This window comes from Choloepus didactylus, chromosome X (assembly GCF_015220235.1).
Source record: "Choloepus didactylus isolate mChoDid1 chromosome X, mChoDid1.pri, whole genome shotgun sequence".
In the NCBI taxonomy this organism is placed as follows: Eukaryota; Metazoa; Chordata; class Mammalia; order Pilosa; family Megalonychidae; genus Choloepus; species Choloepus didactylus.
In genome coordinates this window covers 176,232,249-176,254,080 of record NC_051334.1, presented here as the reverse complement: position 1 = coordinate 176,254,080, position 21,832 = coordinate 176,232,249, and the positions used below count along the sequence as shown (strand labels likewise).

Here is a 21,832-nt window from a genome sequence, read left to right as displayed (position 1 = left end):
TTAAAACAGTTGGGTAGTTATCAGAACCATTCTGACACCAAGCGTGCCAACTCAGCCTGAGACCCATGGAAATGAAATGACTTTTTCGGAGTAAACCAGCCAGACCCTGACAGAATCAGGCTTAAAATCCACTATCCTCAAACTAGAAGCCTATCATCCAATCATTTATGGTCTCTTTTGGTACCATTTTACTACATCAGTTTAACTCGATGAATTACAAATATGTATACAGAAGTCACATAAATCAATGACTTTGTGATATCTAAGTCAGAGAAAAAAATTAGCCAGGCTTAAAAGAATTCAGGCTGTAGACAATTAGAGAATTTATATTTAAAATGAGTCTGCAATTTGGAGAATTGACTTGTCCAATTCAAGTGACTGACCTTTCCAGTTGATTTCAAAGGGAAGTAGATACAAGTAGGGGTTAAAATCATGTAGGTTAGTTATAATGTTAAAGGTTCAGATATGGATTTGGAGAATGTATCTGCAAAGCTTTAAATAATGTATGTAGATTTTGACCTGCAGGTTCACAGGACTTCTTGTCTTTTGCAAGACGGTATCCCGTGGTACAGGAACACACCACCTTGTTGTCATCGCCCTTTTTACAAAACTGCTTGCATCTGCCATTCTTTATGCTGCATGTTGCATCTGAAAGATAGCAAAATGACAATAATAGCATCATGTAACATGCATTTCTGAAACATACATGGAACTACTGACTTATATATGGGTCATTATAAGCTGGGGGTATTCCTGGCAAGAAACTTGGGTGCCTTGAGCTAAGAGGACAAAATGATAAAACAAAATTAACAATAAGGCATATAAATGACAGCAGCAATATATTTGATGTGGGATCAAATAGAATGTTTGGGCATTGTACTTTCACTAAATCATGGACTGCAATTTAAAAAACTTGTTACTGAAGTATAGCATTGCGCCAATTTGGATGTCCCACAAAACGCCATCTTCTTTAATGCAATCTTGTGAGGCAGACATATTAGTGTTGATTAGGTTGGAACCCTTTGAGTGTTTCCATGGAGATGTGACTCAATCAGCTGTGAGTGAAATGTTTGATTGGATCATTTCCATGGAGATATGGACCCTGCCCATTCAGGGTGGGCCTTGATTTAATCACTGGAGTCCTATGAAAGAGCTCACAAACAGAAGGACCTCAGAGCAGCTGAGAGGGACATTTTGGAGATAGCCACTGAAAGCAGACTTTTACTGAAGTTAGCTCAGAGTTTGCTCCAGAGAAGCTAAGAGAGGACTAATGCCCCAAGAGCAACATTTTGAAGAATGCACAGGAGCTGAGAGAGGAGCTGGAACACAACCTGGCATCAGTAGATGCCAGCCATGTGCCTTCCCAGCTAACAGGTTTTCCAGATGCCATTGGCCGTCCTTAGGTGAAGGTATACTTGTGTTGATGCCTTAATTTGGACATTTTCATGGCCTTCAGACTGTAAATTTGTAACCAAATAAATCCTCTTTATAAAAGCCAATCCATTTCTGGTACTTTGCACAATGGCAGTATTAGCAAACCCGAACAAGCATATATTCAGAAAAGTACACAAATCTTAAGTGGTGTGAATTTTCACAAAGTGAATGCATCCGTTTAAACATTAAGCAGATCAGAGGGTCCCCTAATGCACTCTCCCAATCACTATACCCTTCCTCCTTTCCAAATGTAACCATTATCCTGACTTCTAACAGTGAATTAGTTTTGCCTGTTTGTGCACTTTACACAAATAGAATGTCAGGCTATGTACTCTTCTGGGTCTCTCATTTAGTGTTTCGTCTATGAGATTCATCTATGTTGTTCTGTGTGGCAGAAGTTCATTTGCATTGCTGTGTACAAATATAACTACCCTTATCCATTCTGCTCTTGATGGATGTTTGGGTTGTTTCCCGTTTTTGGCTCTCATGCATAATGCTGCAATGAACATTCTGGTATATATCTTTTGGTAACAAAAGCATGCATTTTTACTGGGTATATTCTTATGAGTGGAATTACTGGATATATTTAGGTTCAATAGATACTGCCAAGCAGCTTTCCAAAATAATTGTACAAATATATCTTCCCACCATCAGTGTATGAGTGTTCCAGTTTGGATATGTCTTACAGATGTTTTTTTCTCACTCTGTGACTTGCCTTTTCACTTTAAGTAGTGTCTTTTGCTGAACAGAAGTTCATGGTTTGAATAGAGTCCAGTTTATCAAATCTTTTCCTTTATGGTGAGAACTTTTTGTATCCTGTTTGAAAAATCTTTGCTTATCCCAAGTTCATGAGTATATTCTCGTATGCTATCTTTTATAAGCTTTATTGTTTTATATTTCATATTTAGATCTTTAATACACTCGGAATTGATTATGACATATGGTATGAGGTAAGGATCCAGATGCATTTTTTTCCATATGACTGTCTAATTGACCCATCACTATTTTTTGAAAATACCAACCATTCCCTATTGCACTGCAGGGTCACCTCTGTCATAAGTCAAGCTTCCATATATGTGCAGATCTGTTTCTGGACTCTTCATTTTGTTCCATTGATCTATTTGTCTTTGTGTCAAGACCATACTGTCTTATTATTGCAACTCTTTATTAAGTCTTGATATCTGGTAGAATAATTTCTCCAATTTTATTCTTCTTCAAAATTGCTTTGGCTATCCTTGGCCCTTTGCATTTCCAAATATATTTTAGAATTGTCTTATCAATCCAACCTGCTTCAAAAAAAAAAAAAAAAAAAGGAAGAAGCTTGCTGGGGTTTTGATAACAATTGCATTGAATCAATTAGGAGAAAAGTGATATATTTCCTATATTGTGCCCTTTGATCTATGAGCATGGTATATTTATTCCATTTTTAGGTCTTCCTTAATTTCTCTCCACAATGTTTAATAATTTTCTGTGTAGAGACCTTGCACATCTTTCTAAGTTTTATTTCCAAGCATTTAATTTTTATGCTATTGTAAATTTTGTCAATAAAATCATTTTATAATTGTTGCTGGTATATAGAAATGTGGTTAGTATTTGTATGTTGACACTGTATCCAGTTACCTTTCTAAATTTATTTATTAATTCTAAGTGTTTATCTGTAGATGCTTTTGGACTTTCTATATGCACAGTCATTTTTCTGAAAATTACAATTTTACTTATTTCTTTCAATTAACAACAAAAGCCACAAGAAGCCCATAATATCATGCAGATACCTGCCTCTCTACATTAAAGTGTAGTCTCTGCTGCTTAGTTATTCTAGAAGTTTCTTGGCTTCCAAAGCTAGATAGTTTAACAGTTCACATCCTAAAGTATAGTCTGTAGATCCCTAGAAATTGTTGTCTTGAGGAGTCCATTAGGGCCAAAAAGTAAATCTGGAGGTGGCTGGGCTGGGAATATATTAATCAGAAGAGAATGATATAGGGTCCTTATAAGGTAGCTAAATGCCAAAGACATTATGTGTTGATGGTGCTAAGCATTCCAGTGGCTCACATTTCCTTTACTCTCCTATACATAATAATATATTATTAATATGAAATATCTTTCTTGGTCTTTTGTAACGTTTTCCATCTTGGGTTGGAAATGAAGATTGCTTCATTAGCATTCTTTCTGATAGCATTTGCCTGACAATTCCTTTTCTATTCATTCATTTTGGCCTCCTGGTGTAATTTTATTTTAGGTGTTTCTCTTGTCAACAATATACAATTAGGTTTTTAACTCTATCTTAACTGAGAATTTATCTATTAATAGATTAGTTTAACCCCAGTTTACATTAATTGTGATTCTTGATATATTCGGCTTATTATTCCTGTCATCTTATTTCGTATTTTTTGCTGTGCTTTCTCTTTGTTTCTCCTATGCAATCTCAATTACAGGAAATGACATAGTTTAGGGTTCTCTAGCTGAGACCTGCTAGATCAACATACATGTGCAACAACAGTACAACTTTCAACAGAGATGCTCAGTTGTCAGTGCTATTATAACATGGAAAATTTGAAAGTGAGTGACTGTATTAGACACCTCTTATGCACCATCTTAAGTCATCTCAACCTCACCCGTGTCTTTTTTCAGCAATGCGATCCACAAAGATGTCACTATCTGTCTGTCTATTTATCTTCCTTCCTTCCTTCCTTCCTTCCTTCCATCCATCCATCCATCCATCCATCTCATCTACTTATTTATTTTAGGACCTTTCTCCTCACTAATGGTGATATGATACCTGGATTTTTAAAAAAAATTTTACTAGCTATCATTTTGTTGCTACAAAGCAATACTAAACTGTTCAGCCAAATCAAATACCTTCTGCAGAAAGTGTTCAGTCAACATGAGATTGTGATAAATTAACAGAGGTAGGTAGTAGGTGCAGCCTGGTTTGGCCCAGGGCATGTAAACTTGGTATGGTTTTCCCAATTCTGATTCTGTGTCCTTGGTGGAGTTACCAGACCTTTCTACCATTTTCCAGATTTGTCTTTGCCCTTCAGGGCCCAGTGCATTGCTGCTGCTGCTGCTGATCTCCAGCTTGGTTTGTGGATATGGTGGAAAATTTTCCTGCCCAATCAGTAGTCTTTTGCCATCAGGCTTGAGAGTTCAGAAATAGAATAACACCACCACAAGGAATTCCAGGTAGATCTTTGTAGACCAGTCAGTATGGGACTCATTTATGGAGCACTTAGATGTCAGGCACTGCATGGGGCATGGGTTCTTCCCTGGTCTGGAGACTGGTCTAAGAACCTAGAATATCTGTTGAAAAACATCTCAAAGCATCTGTTCTTCTCCCTCCATGTTAGCATGAACACCTATTTCTAATTCCCCTTATGCCTAGTAAAAAAGTTATCCTATTCTGCTTTATTTTACTCTGCTTTCATCTCCCCTGATGTATTCGTTGATGTGAAAACCAAAGCTTAGCCAAAAGATGTCCTATTTAATGAGTTTACCATGAAATATACTGTTACTCAGCTAAATATACCATTACTCAGCAAAAGTCAGCATATTTCCTTTTCTCCCTTATGCAGGCATAAATAAGAGAGAAGTGGTGTCTTTGATGTGCTGGCAAAATGAGAAAGAAAAATGTTTATGTGCTTGTTGTGATTTTTTTTTTCTTTCCACCCTGTAGAAAGATGCCTCTTGCACTCTTCAGAAGGGGTAGGAAGACCAAGTTCTTATAGAGCTTGATCTCTCTGAAAGGGACTCTGATGTGATGTGCAGCTGTGGACATTCAGTGGTTTTTATTCCAGCCAAAGGGACCCCAGTAGCCGATTAATTGTTAGTCTTCTAACTAGAAAGCATGCTCTGAAAATTAGCACCTCTCTTTCCTGATGAAGAAGGGGACCAGGAAACCAAAAGGTCTTAACAATGGAAAAAATCTCCTTGCCTCCCTCAGGGCATGAGAGACTCTAGATGCTCTATAGATTGTGCCATCTAATCGCTTTTGAGATTAGTTTTCAGTTCCCTTTGAAGCAACAAGCTTAAATGAGAGTTTATATATTCTTTTGTGGATGCTTTCCTCTAGTGTCTGAGATAAAGAGCTTTTTGAACAATTCCCACTTTGTTTCTGAACTAACTAAGCTGAAAGGATTTTTCTAAACCTTGGTCAAGAAGGCTACGGGAGATAAAGAACTCCCTGGAGGCAGGTGTGGTGGCGGCACTGCCACTGTAGAGCCCTGGCCAAACCAGAAAGCAGGAATCCAAGAGTAACCGAGATGGTGCCAGTTGTAGACTACGTTCTTGCTATGCATGTGTACCATAACCTCCCACTTGCAGTAAAACCTGCTGTTAACATATGCTTATTTTTACATTCCTCAGGGCTATTTTCCCCCTCCTTCAAAGTGTTTTTATTTTTAAACTAGAAAAAGCTATTTAGGAATATTTAGTGCTAAACCCTGATTTCCATTTTGCTTTTACTACAATGTGCTCCTCAGTCTTAACTGAGAATTATTGGGTTATGCATTCCCTCAGTTCCAATATTATTTGAGCTGATAATGCCTGATAAGATTTCTGTTGGTTTCCATAATAGCAAGACCAAATTCATCTACATAAATCAGAATCTGAAATTACAACCTTTCAGATGAAAGTAACACCTGGGAGGCATTGAACAGATTATCACAGCCACAGGAAAGGTGACCTTGGCATTGGTGTGACCCCACTGGCCGGTCACATGGAGCTTTTTACTTGGAAACCTGAGGGAATGGGAATCCAAAGCAGGTATACCGGATCATACATCTGCATTAGCTCGCTGCTTTCTTTGGAAATGCTGTTGCCATGTCACCTTTCTTTCCTTATCTTTGATTCTTTTTTATCTTTTAGATCTCAAAGGAAGATGATCAATGGAATTCTCTTTAGTGCTGAAACGATCTCGGACCGACTTTACAGGTGACTTTTTTTTTCCTTTCTCAGTTGGATAAGTACAGCTGCTACATTTCATTTTGTTTTAAGCTCTTTTCATCTCTGTATCAGGTGAATTGCTATAATGCCTTAATAGAGTCTGCTAATTGTGTGCTCTTTGCCCTTAGTCATGTAGCTTGTGGTGTTAAATCCTTTTCCTAGGATTGTATGCGGGACACTGTTATCGAGTTCCGACTTGGCGGGCCTGGGCCAGGGGAACTGATCAGCCCCTAGGAAAGGTAGTGGGGCACGGGTGGTAGCGCCCTCCACGGCCCCCCGGGCCTGAGAAAGTGGAGCCGAATGCAGGCCCCATTTCCTCACCCCAAAGTACAACCGTTGGGGAGGGCTTGCCGGAGAAACCCCCCCCCCCATGCATTACCCGCACCCTCCACCCTCTTCATTACCGGAGCAACTCCCGCCCCTTTTCAAACAACCTCCGCGCCCTCTCAGAACCAATCCAAGCCTTTAACCCCTACAGCTACCCCGCCCTCTAAACCGCCCGATATAAGCTTGTACTCTCCCCTAATAAACTCTCTTGGCTTCCTCACCCTCAAAGAAACGTGTCCCGCCTGTTCCTTCTCGCCGCCCTCCACACCTTGCACGCCACCGCCGGGGACCGGGCCCAGTCCCCCGCCTCGCCCTCGCCTCCGGGAAAGAGCCCCCGCCGCCGGTACCCTCCGAGCAATCCCGAGAGCCTAGGAATTAGCAACCGGCCGCCACCCCCCCCAGACGAATCAACTGCGACCGCAACTGGCGCCCAACGTGGGGCCGGTCCTCTCCACGCAGCGGTCCAGTAAAACCACCCGCTCGCCCGGACGCCTCTCCAACTCCCCTTCTCCTCGCCTGCAAGGTAAGGGCCGCCTCTCCCTCGCCGCCCCGCGGAGCCGCCTCTCCCTCGCCGCTCCACGTCCGGAGCCGCCTCTCCCACGCCGCTCCGCGCCCGGGCCGCTCTTCCTTTCCCGCATTAACCTGGCTTTTGCCCCCGACTACCTCTCGTCTTCTCTTCCTATGTCCCCCCATTCCTCCTAACACTCTTCCTCCAGTAGCTTTCCCTCTTCCCCTCCATTACTTTGCTGTGGTCCTTTGTGTCTTTGTTTCTTTGTTTGGCGCCGTGTGCCTCTTTACAACCGCCCCCCCCCCCAAACTGCTCTCGCTACCAGAGGGTCCTGCTTTCTATTCTCGCCGTCTCCTTCGGCCTCGCGGCCACGGTTTACCTCATTTTCTTTACTCAATAATCAACCCCCCCTTTTTTTTCTCTCCCTCCGCTATGGGTAATCGTCTATCTGCACGCCAAGCACCTCAAGTTCGCGCTCTAGCAGGTCTCCTAGACACACATCGCTGTAAGGTGTCTGTCCGGCAGCTGCAAGTATATTGGGACCTCCTGCTGCCCTTTAACCCATGGCTCACCACTTGCCATCTTTGGGACCCTGTCACTTATAATCGCCTTATTGATCGGGTCACCAACGCCATGGAACATGAGAGCAAGCGCTTCCCTCCTGGCTTGCTCCCCACCTTAATAACCGTCCGCTCCTGCCTTCAAGGCTCCCTCCCCCCTGATCGAGGCCCCATTAAATCCAAGGAGGCCCTATCAACCCAGTTAACAGATTCAGACAGCGAGACCAATGCAGACCACGATTCGGACGCAGAATCCTTAGTCGAGCAGATTAACAACGCGCTCGAAGTCGCCCCCCAAAAACAAAGCAATACTAAGCCTCTCCAAAATGGCGAACTTCCTCCTTCTTCTTCCACCGAGGGGAGGAAGTGCTCTAGTGATGACGTCAGCCCTAAGCCGGGCCGGAAACCACATGCGCTTTGTCCCGCCCTTTCACAGGGCGGAGTTAGTCCGCCATCTTATGCCTTAGGCCCCGCCCTTTCACAGGACGGGGCTAGTCCGCCATCTTATGCCTTAGCCACTCCCACCGCGCCGCCATCTTGCGACGCTTGGGGCCTCCCACTTCCGCCTCCCCCTTCGGCGAGCTCCCCCTCGGAGCCGCTACCGGCAGCTGCCGCCGCTCCTCCCACCCTGCCGACTAACAACCCCTGGCTGCCTTCTACACCTCAAGGCAACCCTTGGGACAACGCTCCCCCTACTCCCACTCCCGTGCCAGGCCCTCTGCAAGCGCGTCCTCCTTTCTCTCGTGCTTTTCGCTGCTTTCCTCTTAACCTTACCCCCACACCGCAGAAACCGTACGACTGGTATCCCATTGACTCAGATACTATCAAGCAGCTTCGCAGGGCCGTCAAGGAAGACGGGTTAGGTAGCCCATACGCTTCCCAATTACTACAGGATATCGCCATGGACTTTTGCCTCCCCCAAGACTGGGCCTCGCTTGCCCGTACCATTCTTAACCCCGGCCAGTTTGTTGATTGGCGTGCTCACTTCCAGGCGGAAGCAGCTAAGCAAAGCGAGCAAGACGCAGCCACTGCAGTCTATCATCACCCCGAAGCCTACTTGGGCACGGGAGCATTTATAAATGCATCCGCCTATATTAATGCGCCTGCCACCTTTTGGCCTATCCTTCGGGGAATCGCCTTGCGAGCTTTTGCCAACTGTTCCGCCTGTCGGCCTACTAAATTCACCAAGCTCCTCCAAGAGCCAAATGAGCCTTTTGCCACCTTTGTCTCTAGGGTTGAAGAAACCTGCGCTCGAAAGCCCTCCAGCCGCACCTCAAGTACAAGCAGCGCATCCGGAAACCGCACCTCAGCTACAAACAGCGCATCGCCAACCCCACCACCCCAACCTTTTCTGCCCCCCTCTCATTACTCCTCTCCCCTCCTCGGCCTTATCCAAGCGACCTTCACCTCACTAAATGTCTCCTACCCCAATCTTACCTCCTCTTGTTGGCTTTGCCTCTCCACCTCTTCCTCACTGTATGAGCCCGTCGCCTCCAACCTCTCCTTTTCAGAAAATGCAGAGGACAGCCCCTCGGAATGCAATTGGAATACCTCTGCCGTCCCCCTAACCTTTCATTCAGTCTCCTTTACAGGAAAGTGCATCCGCCCTCGCTCAAGTAACTCTCCCAACCTCACAGCTTGTGCCAACTACTCATCTCCCAGCAGCTCTGCCAAGTTTCTTATTCCCCACAACTCCTCCCAATGGCTCTGCTCCTCTACAGGACTTACCCCCTGCCTTAACGTGCAAACCCTCAATACAACTAATGAAACTTGCCTCCTAATTGTCCTTATCCCTAGGGTCCTATACCACAGCGAGGAAGACTTCTTCCTCCGCCTGGAAAGAACTGCAACTCCTGCCACTCTGCAAAAGCGAGAACCCATCACCGCCCTCACAATTGCCTCCCTCCTAGGTCTTGCAGGCGCTGGCACCGGAATCGCTGCATTAGCCAGTCAAAGCTCCGCCCTAACTCACCTCCGGGCGGCTGTTGACGAGGACATTCGTCACCTACAAGACGCTATTTCCCATCTTAAAAATTCTGTCAATTCCCTCTCTGAGGTCGTGCTCCAAAACCGCCGAGGTCTCGACCTTCTCCTCCTCAAAGAAGGAGGCCTTTGCGCCGCCCTAGGAGAAGAGTGCTGTGTATATGCCAATTCCACAGGTCTCGCCGAAGACAGCCTAAAAAAGGTCCGAGAGGGACTAGAACAACGCAAAAGAAACCGTGAAACCACCAACTATTGGTCCCACATCTTTACCCCCCTCCTCCCATACCTCCTCCCTCTCATCGGCCCCCTACTAATGATTATTCTAGCTCTCACCCTAGGGCCCTGCATTATCCGCAGAATTGTCCAGCTTGCTAAGAACCAAGCCAATGCTGTCTTTTCATCATTTGTGCAAGTCCAGTATCAACAACTTGCCTCCACTGAAGAAGCTGACCCTCCGCAGCGTCGCCACCCTCGTCCATCCCGCAAGCAGCGAGGCCCCTCTCGAACGCCCGGGCGCCACACCAACGTCGAGCTCCAGCCTCTCTAACTACCATCTACCCCTATCCCTTCCCCCACCTCCCCTTTCCCTCATCCCTTGGCGGATCTCTCCGGTAAGCTTCTTCCTCTAATTAGAAAAGAAGGGGGAAATGCGGGACACTGTTATCGAGTTCCGACTTGGCGGGCCTGGGCCAGGGGAACTGATCAGCCCCTAGGAAAGGTAGTGGGGCACGGGTGGTAGCGCCCTCCACGGCCCCCCGGGCCTGAGAAAGTGGAGCCGAATGCAGGCCCCATTTCCTCACCCCAAAGTACAACCGTTGGGGAGGGCTTGCCGGAGAAAACCCCCCCCCGTGCCTTACCCGCACCCTCCACCCTCTTCGTTACCGGAGCAACTCCCGCCCCTTTTCAAACAACCTCCGCGCCCTCTCAGAACCAATCCAAGCCTTTAACCCCTACAGCTACCCCGCCCTCTAAACCGCCCGATATAAGCTTGTACTCTCCCCTAATAAACTCTCTTGGCTTCCTCACCCTCAAAGAAACGTGTCCCGCCTGTTCCTTCTCGCCGCCCTCCACACCTTGCACGCCACCGCCGGGGACCGGGCCCAGTCCCCCGCCTCGCCCTCGCCTCCGGGAAAGAGCCCCCGCCGCCGGTACCCTCCGAGCAATCCCGAGAGCCTAGGATTTAGCAACCGGCCGCCACCCCCCCCAGACGAATCAACTGCGACCGCAATTGTATCCCTGTTCTTCTGGAGTTTCAGAGTAGAATGAGAATCCTTCATTGGCACCGTGTGCTTTTCACAATTGCAATACCAGTTATATTGCGTCAAGAGATAAGAAACAAGTAAGCAAAGGACTTTGGGGTTTACTGACCCAATTACCAAAATCTCAGAAAGGAATATTCCAGGCTATGAGATGAAAGGGTACATGATGATCCTAGATTCACTTTGCAACTCTTTTGATGTAGTCAATATATTCAAATTGAGTCATGAGCTATGAGGTTTTTAAACAAATTTATCATGTGAAGAGGTTTGTGTGTGCAGAGAAGTTCCTATTTATGGACAAACTGGCCTTGCCATACCCCAGATCTACACTTTATTGACTTCCATTGCCTGTTTTGGTAGCAATTTAGTTATGAATTCAGACAATTTTATGAGTTCAGTTTTCTGAGTTTTGAGGCAGTGGTTATAGTAGTTAGAAGCGGGGTTTTGGAGTCAGACAAACTGAGTTTCAAGTTCTGGCTCTACCATTTACTGCCTCTTTTTTCAAGCTGTTGGAGCTTCAGCTTTCTCATCTGTGTAGAACAGGGATAATAATGGTACTGACTGCATACAATTGCACTGAGTTTTAAATGAGATATGTACTTAGTAAAGTGGTTAGAACATCATTATCACTTAATAAAATATTGTTATTTCTTGTAATGTAGTTACTCGAATGCATACCCTGAAATCTGTGACTACAGATAGAATGGATGTTTATAAGCTTTTAAAGTATATGTTTCTGAGAGAAAATTATGATAAATGAATTTTGTGTTTTCCAGTTTCATCTGGTTTTAAAGGGAAACTTTGAACCATGTGTAATCAAAAACATGGTTACTTACCTAATTCACAGTTCTTTCCTTCAAATCCAACTTGACACCAGCATTCATAGGAATTAATGTTATCCTTGCACATGCCACCATTTAAACATGGGTTGGACTCACACTGATCTCCATCTTTGAGACAGGTTAGGTAAAAAAAAAAAAAAATTGAATTGGCAGGTAAATTGCTTACAATGCACAGTCCTCTCCTGCCCAGACCCATATGGAGGGGAGCCTGATTTTAGGGTTGGAGCAGAAATGTTGACCTAGAAGCCAGCTGCCTACAGGCATGCACAGCCCCTGTCTTCCTGAGTCTCCAAAATGCCACCTAAAGGAAGGTTCTTAGGCTAACAGTGTCCTAGAAAATTGCCCCGAGGAAGGCATATGCATAGTTTATGCAACCCAAGGGAAGAGAGAGAGGGAGAAGAATGTCTGGGTACAGAAATGTACTGTATCAACGTTGGGGGAGAAGGATTTTCAGTCCTTCCATATGGAACAATAGAAGAGTTAATTCTCAATCGAATCAGATCACTTCAACAAATATTATCTCTGTCAAGCAAGGCCTGCTCTATCACAGATGCTGCAGAGCAAGGTGAGCTAATTAATACATGGTGCTTCCCCTCAAGGAACTCGTGGCCTAGGCACAGAACAAAACCATCTACTTCTTTTTACTGTCACTGAACTTAGCAAAGTGCAGTATATAGTAATAGTTCAAGACAAAAGATTCCAGAAACATCTGTTGCTGCTTAAGGATAGTCTGTTCTCTACAAGTTACGTTCCAAATGGTCTATGTAAAGTGAAAAACATCTCTCAATGTTACATAGAGATTTAAAAAATAAGATTCTGCCAATGTGCTTTATTTATGAATAGATTGTCCATGTTCTGGTTCTACCATTCCTGAAGTTTTTATATTTATGGAGTTCTTGAGAGCCTTTGAAGACACTGATGGTAAGAAAACACAGGAAGAAATGGGTGAGAGGGGAGAGGTATAGATGAGAAGGAACCTTTAAGTCTGGTTTCTTAGCTCTCTACCTCAGTCAGTACATCTAAGGAAGATTCCGGAGAAAAGAATGAATAAAACCAGAAGGGAGACTAGTACACACTTTCTGCTAAGAGAAATAACCCTGAAGAAAAAATGGGAGCTGGATTAGTAAGCCTGAATATATGAAAAACAAAAGAATAAGCAATAAAGATGACAATAAGAATAAAAGAGTGAGAGAAAAAGGGAAATCAAAAAGAAATTTCTTCTGAGTAGCCATACTGTGGAACAAAACCACCCAGCATCTAGTCTGTAGATCCCTGCCTGCTTACCCTACTTCCTGTCAGAAGCATGTATCATGTTCTATTAACTAAGGGACTAATATCCCTTTCTCAGAAATCATCCCTCTCTGGAAAATCTGCTTGCTATAAAAATTAGACCTTGTCCCCTCTTCTCCTTGAGCCAGTGTGCCTTTGCACAGATACTTCAATTTGTTCCAATTCTAGGAAAACAAAACACAATATCTCTAGCTTATTATTACTGATGCTCAGAATGGGTCTAAAAAACGAGTTAGATTTGCACTTTAGATTATAGCCCAATGAATCTGAATTATTTAGGATGTTTCCCTGAGAGGGTCTGGGCTTGCAGCCAGCTTCATGGCAACTCATTTGCTGAGACATATCTTTAAAACAAGTGTCATTTTATCATGCATTTAGTCCCCTTTTGGGTGCTTGTCTGTGTGTAATTTGGACCGATGCAAAGCTGTAGATAGTAGGGGTCAGAGACTATAGGGAACACGACTTTGCCAAGTGAGAGATTCCTGTTTAAGGCTACTAGGTTGCTCTTTAATAAAGAAATGCACCTAGGTTCTTCGAAGGTTGTGAGGTATAATTGTGAAGGGCAAGAGCTTGAGTATTAGAGAACGCGGGTTCTGATTTAGTATCCATGACTTCCCGGCTGGGTGACCTTTGGCAAGTCCCTTAACATCTCTCAGCCTTGGTTTCCTCCTCTGTAACCTGGGGTTAATAATGCTTGGCTCACAGGATGGCGTGAAGTTAAATGTGAAAGGCATTTTGCAAACTATGAAGTGCTAGACAGGTGCTAGTTAATGTGGCTGGGCCTTCAGGCTTCTTCAAAAGGCTCTTGACATCATGAGCTGATGGTAGACAGTAGGGCAGCAGTGAGTTGGGGTCCCTGCTGTATGTGAAAGCCCAGATGGTGAGAAATGGCTTAGTGATGGTTAGGCATCTCGGCTGCAAATGAACAAAGCCTTGGAGTTGTTTTCATTCTCTCTCTTTTTTAAATTAATATTTTGGTAGAAAAAGCAGTAGTGACCAAATCATGCCCTTGATGTTTCCCAGGTATCTACACCTGAGGTGCAGTAAGCAGTCTATGTAACCTAGAAGGCAGAGGCCCAAATTCAAAACAAGGTGTTGAAGAGGTACAGACCTCTGGGGACAGGGAGAGGGATCGTGAGTTTCAACACAGCCAGAGATATTTTTCTTGGAAAAGTAGAAATTTGCTTGCTTTTAACAATAAGTCACAAGATTCAAAGTTTTAAACTCTATAAACAGAGAGAGTAAAAAAGACTTGTTTGGACTAACTGTAGGGGGAATTATTAGCAGGGAATTGGCTTGGAGCTCATTCCTGACAACAAGAAAAGGCAGGTAAAGCAAGGTAACAGAGCAGGTCTCTTCCTTCCTCATGATTTAAAAACAAAAGTGGAGGAATTGTGAGTTGTGAGGGTCTGACAAGATCCAATCCAAGAATGTCTCCAGGACAGGAACCAGGGAAAATAGAAGTGGGTCTCAAGAGGGGTGAAAGTCAGTGAATTTGGTGCCCAGATTCATTTGTTTCTGTTCATGCAGATAGTCTCAGGGTCAGTCAATCTATGGAACGTGCGTTCCCTGAGAATCCTGCTGCTGGGTTTCAAATTAGTTTAAAAATTAGTTGTCATTAAAGTTTTGACTTTTCCTCCTTTTGGTCAATTCACTGAACTCCTATCTACTGAGTGCCTCTGTGCCAGATACAGTTCTAGGTGCAGGAAATATGTCAGTAAACAAAACAATTGGCTATCCCTGCCTACATGACACTTGCTTTCTAATGGGGGTGAGACACAATCAATAATAAATACTATAAGAAAATTGTATGGTATGTTAGATGGTGAAAAGTGCTATGGAAAAAATAAGAGCAGGAGAGGGGTGTCTGTCTTCAACTTGAGGTAGGTTGAACTCTAAAATATGATGTTCAAGGTCAGCCTCATTGAGATGGTGTCATTGGGGCAAAGACCTGAAGGAGATGAGAGAGCTAGTCTATAGGACATCTGGGAGAACATTCCAGGTTAAAGCAACAGCCAGGAAAAAGACTCCAAAGTGGAAGCATTCCTAGAGTGTTCAAGAAGAGCAGGGAGGCCAGAGGGGCAGGAGTCTGGTGTGTGAGGAGGAGAGCAGTGAGAGAGAGATCAGACGACACCAGGAAAGAAGGGAAAGGGCCATCATGGAGGGCCTTGGAGGCCATCATAAGAGGGAGGGCTTTCAAGTAATAAACGTATAAGTCCCTCTGAGGACTGCTAACTCTCATTCACTCCCAAGATGCAGTCATTTCAGTTTCTTCCTTCCAGCATCCTAGAGCGGAACAATGTTCTTTTTGAAGCCCTAGAGAGAAGTAAACTTATCTGCCAGCTGATGTCTCCCATACTGGCATAAACCTGTGGTATATCAGCATTCAATCTTGGGTTAAGGAGTAGGACTGATTCTTCTGAGTCCTTTTAACAGAGTTTAATGTATTATCTATATACAGAGAGAAAAAAATACAAAATTTTCAAGTGTTTTGTATATCAGCTAAAGGATGAAATGAATTGCTTACCGACATACTGCTTCCAAAATTCAGTCTATAAGGAAAAAAAGGAAAGTACAAGTTAATGATAGTATTTAAGGTGTTTTGGTGTTGATTCCTTTCTTTTATAACATTTGTACTATATATATATGTATACATGGATATTTGAAAATTCCGAAGAGAAGTTTCTTTTCTCTTTTGATGTTCTATTCTTTGCTCTACATCTGAGGAATATTGCATGGAAATACTCACAGTCTTTTCAGTGTTTTCAAAGACTTCTCGTGCTTCTTCAAAACTGCACTTTTCTTCTATGCATTCTCTCTCAAGGTTCCCTTGAACAAACTCTTCTAGTTTGCCTGAATTATACCTCTTTGGCCGATTCAGAATTTTGTTGGCATTTTCATGATCAAGAAAAACTGAAATTTAAAAGAACTTTTCTTTAGCTTCAGAAAAAAAGAACACATTATGAAAATTAAATGCTTCTCTAAAGAAAGGCTTTGTTTTTAATCCCGAGTAATTCCAAAGCCAATTTCTCTTTGGGGCATGGAGCCAGAATCTGTGATGTTCCCATGGTACTGGATACACATGGAGATTTAGGAACTAAAATTCAATTTTACTTTTAGTCAGAAGGCTCTAGTAATGAAAGGTCATATTTTCATTTGTATCTGAATTTACTTTGGAAGAAAAAACAAGTTCTCCAATAAGCAGTTAACTTCATACTTTGTCATCACTGGAAAATAGCTAATTGCGTATCCTTGCAAGGTGATCCATCACCCTTGCTGGGTTGTGTTTTCAGAATGCAGTTGCCCAGATGACTCTGCAACAAATTTCTCTTGGAAGAACAGAAGCCTAATTTGGTCCAGCTGCAAATCTGACCCCATTGTCTTTCACTAGATGTTAAAGAAAAACCACTGAATTCATTTTTTTTCTCTTTGGACTCACAAACACCTTCAGTTGGCATGTATTACAGTAATTAGGAAGAAGACTTAAGCATTCTTCTGGGATTCAGGACCTGGGTTATTTTAGCCACAATTGCCTAGCCTGTAGGGACACTCCTGAACTCTGGAGAATTGAGGACTCTACCCTGATTCATTTTCATTCTCTCACTTGCTCCCTCTGCCTTCCCCACCCGTTTCTGTCTCTCTCCACTTGCCTGGGGTTGTTCCTTTCTTCAGGGGACTAGCAATTTATCTGATACCATCTCAACAGGGTCATGTGCTTCAAAGATGAACTTCCCAGGGCATTTTGGGAACACCTTCTCATTAACTCCAAAAATGAAAGAAAACAAAAACAAACAAACTTTATTCTCCTATTTTCAGTGGAGCAGTCTAGTCCCTTGAAAACCTTACTTTATTCTTACCCTGCAAATCCCCTTTGGAATGCCCTTTTTTTCTGAATTTAGCCTCGACTTCTTCTCTTCACCTGTTCACTTGCAAACTTCCTCAGTTCCCTTAACCCCTTCTTCAGTAGTGTGCCTACCCTGCAATCCCAAACCCCAGAGTAGTGCGGCCATCTGCCTTCTCTCTTCTCTTTTGAGGCAGCTGCAGATGCATGATGTCAAATATGGATGCTTCCTGGCCTCCCCCAGACCCTTCTCTCTGCTTGGGAATTGATTTAATTTGGTCCTGGGCACTCCTACCATGGTGTCTAAGTCTGTTTCCATTTACACTGTGGTGGAGTGAAAAAAAAAAAAAAAAAAAAAGAACGGGTGTGGAGTTGGGTCAGATGGAACCGGATTTGAATCACCTCTCTGCCACATATTGGCAGTGTGACCTTGAGCAACTCACCTTCTCTCTGAACCTTAACTTTGTCAAATGTAAAGTGGGTATCACATGATATAATAAGAATGCTACTTTACAGAGTTGACGGGGTTAGTGAGATAATATATGTAAGCTGGTATATGTATGTTATCTCCCGCCCTCCCATGTCTGCCTGCCTGTCTTTGTAATTTTCTCAATTCCCTTTAGCTCTTTAATGCATTGTTGTCTGGCTCTTTGCTTTCCTTTCCCCCATCCATGTGATGAAACGACTCTTGACAGGGTCAGCCAAGATCTCCTAAAGGATAATTTTGAAGTTATAGATTTCTTGATCTCTCAGCAACATTTCTCATTATGGAGCTCTCCGTTTTCAGGAAACTCTTTTAACAAAAGCACTCTATTCTCGTTCTCCTCTTAGATTCTTGTTATCCATCTACCACTTGAATCATTTAACTTCCATCCTCTGCCTGTCCCTTGTATGTTCAGTGTTCTCCCAGGCTTTTCCTTTCTTACTCCAAGCATCCTTTCCAGAGCAAGGTGCCTAGGGCACAAAATTTAAGGAGGGACACACTCTCTGAGCGTGCAAGTACTTTTGTGCTCTGAGTCTTGCCTGCTTCTCCCTTGTCTCAGCCCTGAGCCTTTCAACAAAGATTTACCGAAACAACAACTGCCAGGCACTGTCCTAGATGCCACCGCATCCATGCTCATTTCCTAGATATTCACATTCTTCTGACTCCAACTCCAATTTTTACAACAGTGACTCTTCAGTTGCCGCCTCCAGTGAGACAGATCTTTGGAATTCCAGATCATCTCTCCAGTTACCTAACTATATGCTGTGATATAGCTAGTAAGAGCTGATGTTTATTTAATGCTTCCAAGGTGATGGACGTGGTGCTCAGTGCTTTACACCCATCATCTCATTTTAGCCTCATAATGGTCCCATGAGATACAGACTGTCATCTCATTTTTGTAGAGGTTCAAATAGGGTAAGTAATTGCCTAAGGTAACATAGTAAAGCATAAGAGCAAGGATTTAGACTCTGGCAGGCAGACTGCAGAGCCCGTGCTGTTAGGCACTAGTCTGGGTCCCATAGTCACACCCAACATGAAATGCTGAAGACATCATCTAGATATTTCCCTTAAACCTGTTTCCCTTCTATATCCAAATTGCTATTAAGTCATATCATTTCTACCTCCTCAATATCACTTGAATTCCTTCCCCTCTTCTCTGTTTCTTCAGTTACTCTTCTGATTTAGGTAAGCCCTTGTGTCTCCCCTAGATGATTGCAATAACCTCAAGAGTGGTCTCTTCTAGTCTTGCCCCTCCCTCCCTCCAATTAGTTCCTGAGATTATTGCCAGTCTGGGCATCCTAAATCAGCCATCAGTGGGATTTCTCATTTTTTTACTCTTCTGATGACTCCGCAGTACATTCTGTTGGTCAGACTTCTCAGTTTAGGGTCTCATTGTCTGAGGACCTGACCCTGCCTAATTATACTGCCTTAATTCTCATCCTCAACTTTCAAACCAACTAAACTACTTGGAGTTCCTGAAATCCCTCACATTCTTTGTGGATCTGGACCTTTGCACATGAAGGAGCCTTTTTTTTTGCATAGGATGCTCTAGATCAGATGTTTAAGAAAAGTGAACTACAGCTCATCTCCCCCCCCCCAGTTTTTTTATTTAATTAGAGAAGTTGTAGGTTTACAGAAAAATCCTGCAGAAAACACAGAGTTCCCATATACTCCCCTCTATTATTAACTCCTTGCACTAGGGTAATACCCTTTTTACAGTTGATGGAACAATATTATATTTGTACAATTAACTATACTCCATGGTTACATTAGGCTCACTGCATTGTACAGTTCTATGGTTTTTTAAAAACATTTTTATTCTAGTAATATATATATATATATATACTATGTGAAATTTCTCCTTTTAACCACATTCAAATATATAATTCAGTGCTGTTACGTTCACAATGTTGTGTTACCATCATAACCATCCATTGTCAAAACCTTTCCGTTATCCAAAATAGAAACTTTGTAAATTTAAACATTAACTACCCATTCCCTACCCCCAACCCAGCCCTGGTAGCCTGTATTCTAGTTTCTGACTGTATGAATTTGTGTATTCTAATTATTTCATATAAGTGAGATCATGCAATATGTGTCCTTTTGTGTCTGACTTATTTCACTCAACATGATGTCTTCAAGGTTCATCCACTACTCTTTTAAGACCCAAAATGTTGTCTTTCTGCCAAGCCTTCTCCCCTTTAAAGTATTCCTTTCTCTGTGCTCCCTTAACCCCTGGCGCAACATCTTATCACCTTATGTTGAAATCTCTCACCTTGACCTCATCGTGCTTTAGGTTACAGGAGGGAGTCTGGAGGATCCCAATGTCCCTAGTACTTTGCCACAGTGGCTGGCACCATAGTAGTCACTCAGTAATGTCTGAATGAATGAAAGACAGCTTTGGTCCCTACACTTTACAAAACTGAATTGGTTTCCCCGAAACTGATACACTAGTACCTAAGGGCAGCAGCCATGAAAATGCATTTCAGTAAATAACCCGTAGAAGCTCCTTTTAGAAGCCAACGACAGTTGAGGAGCAGCAGCAGAAGGTGCTGCATCTAGTGTCCACCTTTAGGGAAATTCCACCAGGCCTCAAGGGCCTGAAATCTCTGACTATAAGGGCTCAAGAATCACAGGGCTTTTCTCAGTATTGTCTGGGGTCCTATGTTTAACCTCCCAAACTGCCTACTTCAGGTTGTCTCTAATCATTGTTTGCCCAGCTCTGAATTCCTCCTCCCTCTTCCCCCCCCCCATATTTATCCATTTTCTGACATCTGAGGTCTTCAGGGTGGCAGCAGCCCTCTAACAACTGCCATCATCTGGGCACTTATCTTGTCAGAAAGGCTTGGATCTTTTATCCTCCCAGATTTCACACTGATGTGATGTCTTTTGACCCAGCTTTATATCCTGCTTTGTGAGTTTTCCAGCAAATTTTATTTATCCCTTGACTCTCCCCACTTTGCCAGTTTGATTTAAACTTTGCATTCTCACGTCATTATTACGGCATTTCTGTCTGGAGAGGGAACCACAGTGCCAGTCTGCTTTCTGGGGACACTCAGGGTTGGCACCCCCGATCCCAGCACTGGCAGCTCATAAGTTTGATTCTAGTAGGTGACAAGTAAGTGTGATAAATGCTTCCTGTGAGAACATGCTGTTTGTCCAAATGGGATAATTTTTTCCCTGTGTGCCTTCCCCTGGGGAGTACATAAAGTCACTGAAGTTATGAAAACACAAAGTGATATACATTGCATTAACTAAGCTCCCACTCTTTATATCAATCCCTGGACTTGCTTTGCTCTCCTAGGGAGCTCAGCTGAGTACTGAACTTTGCCAAGTATCAACTCTGAGATAGTTGGAATCAGAGACAAAATGTTTTCTTCCCAATCCATGAAAAAGTTTGGTGATAAATAACACCAAATAAATAAACTTTCTAATAAAAAGTTTAATGTTTTGTGTTTGAAGTAAAACTTTAAATTGAAGATATATAACAGATTTTAAAAATTAGAGACATGCCTTATTATATAGTTCTAAAATCTTGAAATATGTCAGATCTTAAAATCAGAGTTTTTAGGTAAATAAAACATTGTTTGTGACCTTAATGTTTTCTGTTTTGATTTCAAAGTGATGAGTCCAAAAGGCAAAAACATAAGTTTTTTCTCCATTTTTTGCTGTTTCTTTGTTAAAGCATTTTCCCATTTTAATTTTTTTTAATCAAGGAGATGACTATTGTCTAAGAGAAAATACATTGTCAAATGACAAGCCCAACATGGTTCATCAAAGGAAAAGTATCTAAGCATTGCAAATCTGTATAGATATAAAAAGGAAGACGACACAGCCACCGGAGAGCCAGGACCTACCAACCTACATGATGGATACTTGAAGCTTAAATACTGCTATTCTAATCATGTAATCATTGTTTAGTGGCAAAGAAAGCACCAGTCATTTCTATATCCAAAAGACAAGCAAATTCAGTTATTTTTAGAAAGGAAACAAACCTGTACATTCAGCGCTGAGTAGATATCCTAGAAGGCAGATGGTGATGAGGCCAGATGGTTCTGCCATGATCATGTTCAGGCACTGCATAACCTTTGCTAGTAGATTGTGTAAGTGGCAAGGTTGACCAGTTGTTCCAAAGTACAAGCCGAGCTGTATTTACTTCTGGTAAATAATGTCTATCTCTCTCAGTGGGTCTTTGGGCTATTGCCAGTGGCCTCTGGGGTCAAGTGAAGAAAATAGGCAGCAGCCATCATTAAACTTCACCTCTGATTCTATGAGCTTCTGCTACCATGGCTGCTCTGAGGCTGAAGCAGGAGGTGACACATCTGTAGAATGGGGGTAGGTGGTAGTAGCGACAGTCACTGCGGCA

At 43.0% G+C, this 21,832-nt stretch overlaps 1 protein-coding gene across 1 annotated transcript; it reads right to left on the bottom strand.

Moving 5' to 3' along the window:
- Nucleotides 1-291: 291 nt before the first annotated feature.
- Nucleotides 292-21,558, bottom strand: F9 (coagulation factor IX). Its single transcript, XM_037821918.1, has 5 exons — nucleotides 21,462-21,558; nucleotides 15,891-16,054; nucleotides 15,669-15,693; nucleotides 11,846-11,959; nucleotides 292-648 (listed from the first exon to the last, which is right to left on the bottom strand). The coding sequence occupies exons 1-5, from the start codon at nucleotides 21,547-21,549 to the stop codon at nucleotides 452-454; spliced, it is 588 nt and encodes a 195-aa protein (XP_037677846.1). The 5' UTR covers nucleotides 21,550-21,558; the 3' UTR covers nucleotides 292-451.
- Nucleotides 21,559-21,832: the final 274 nt, after the last annotated feature.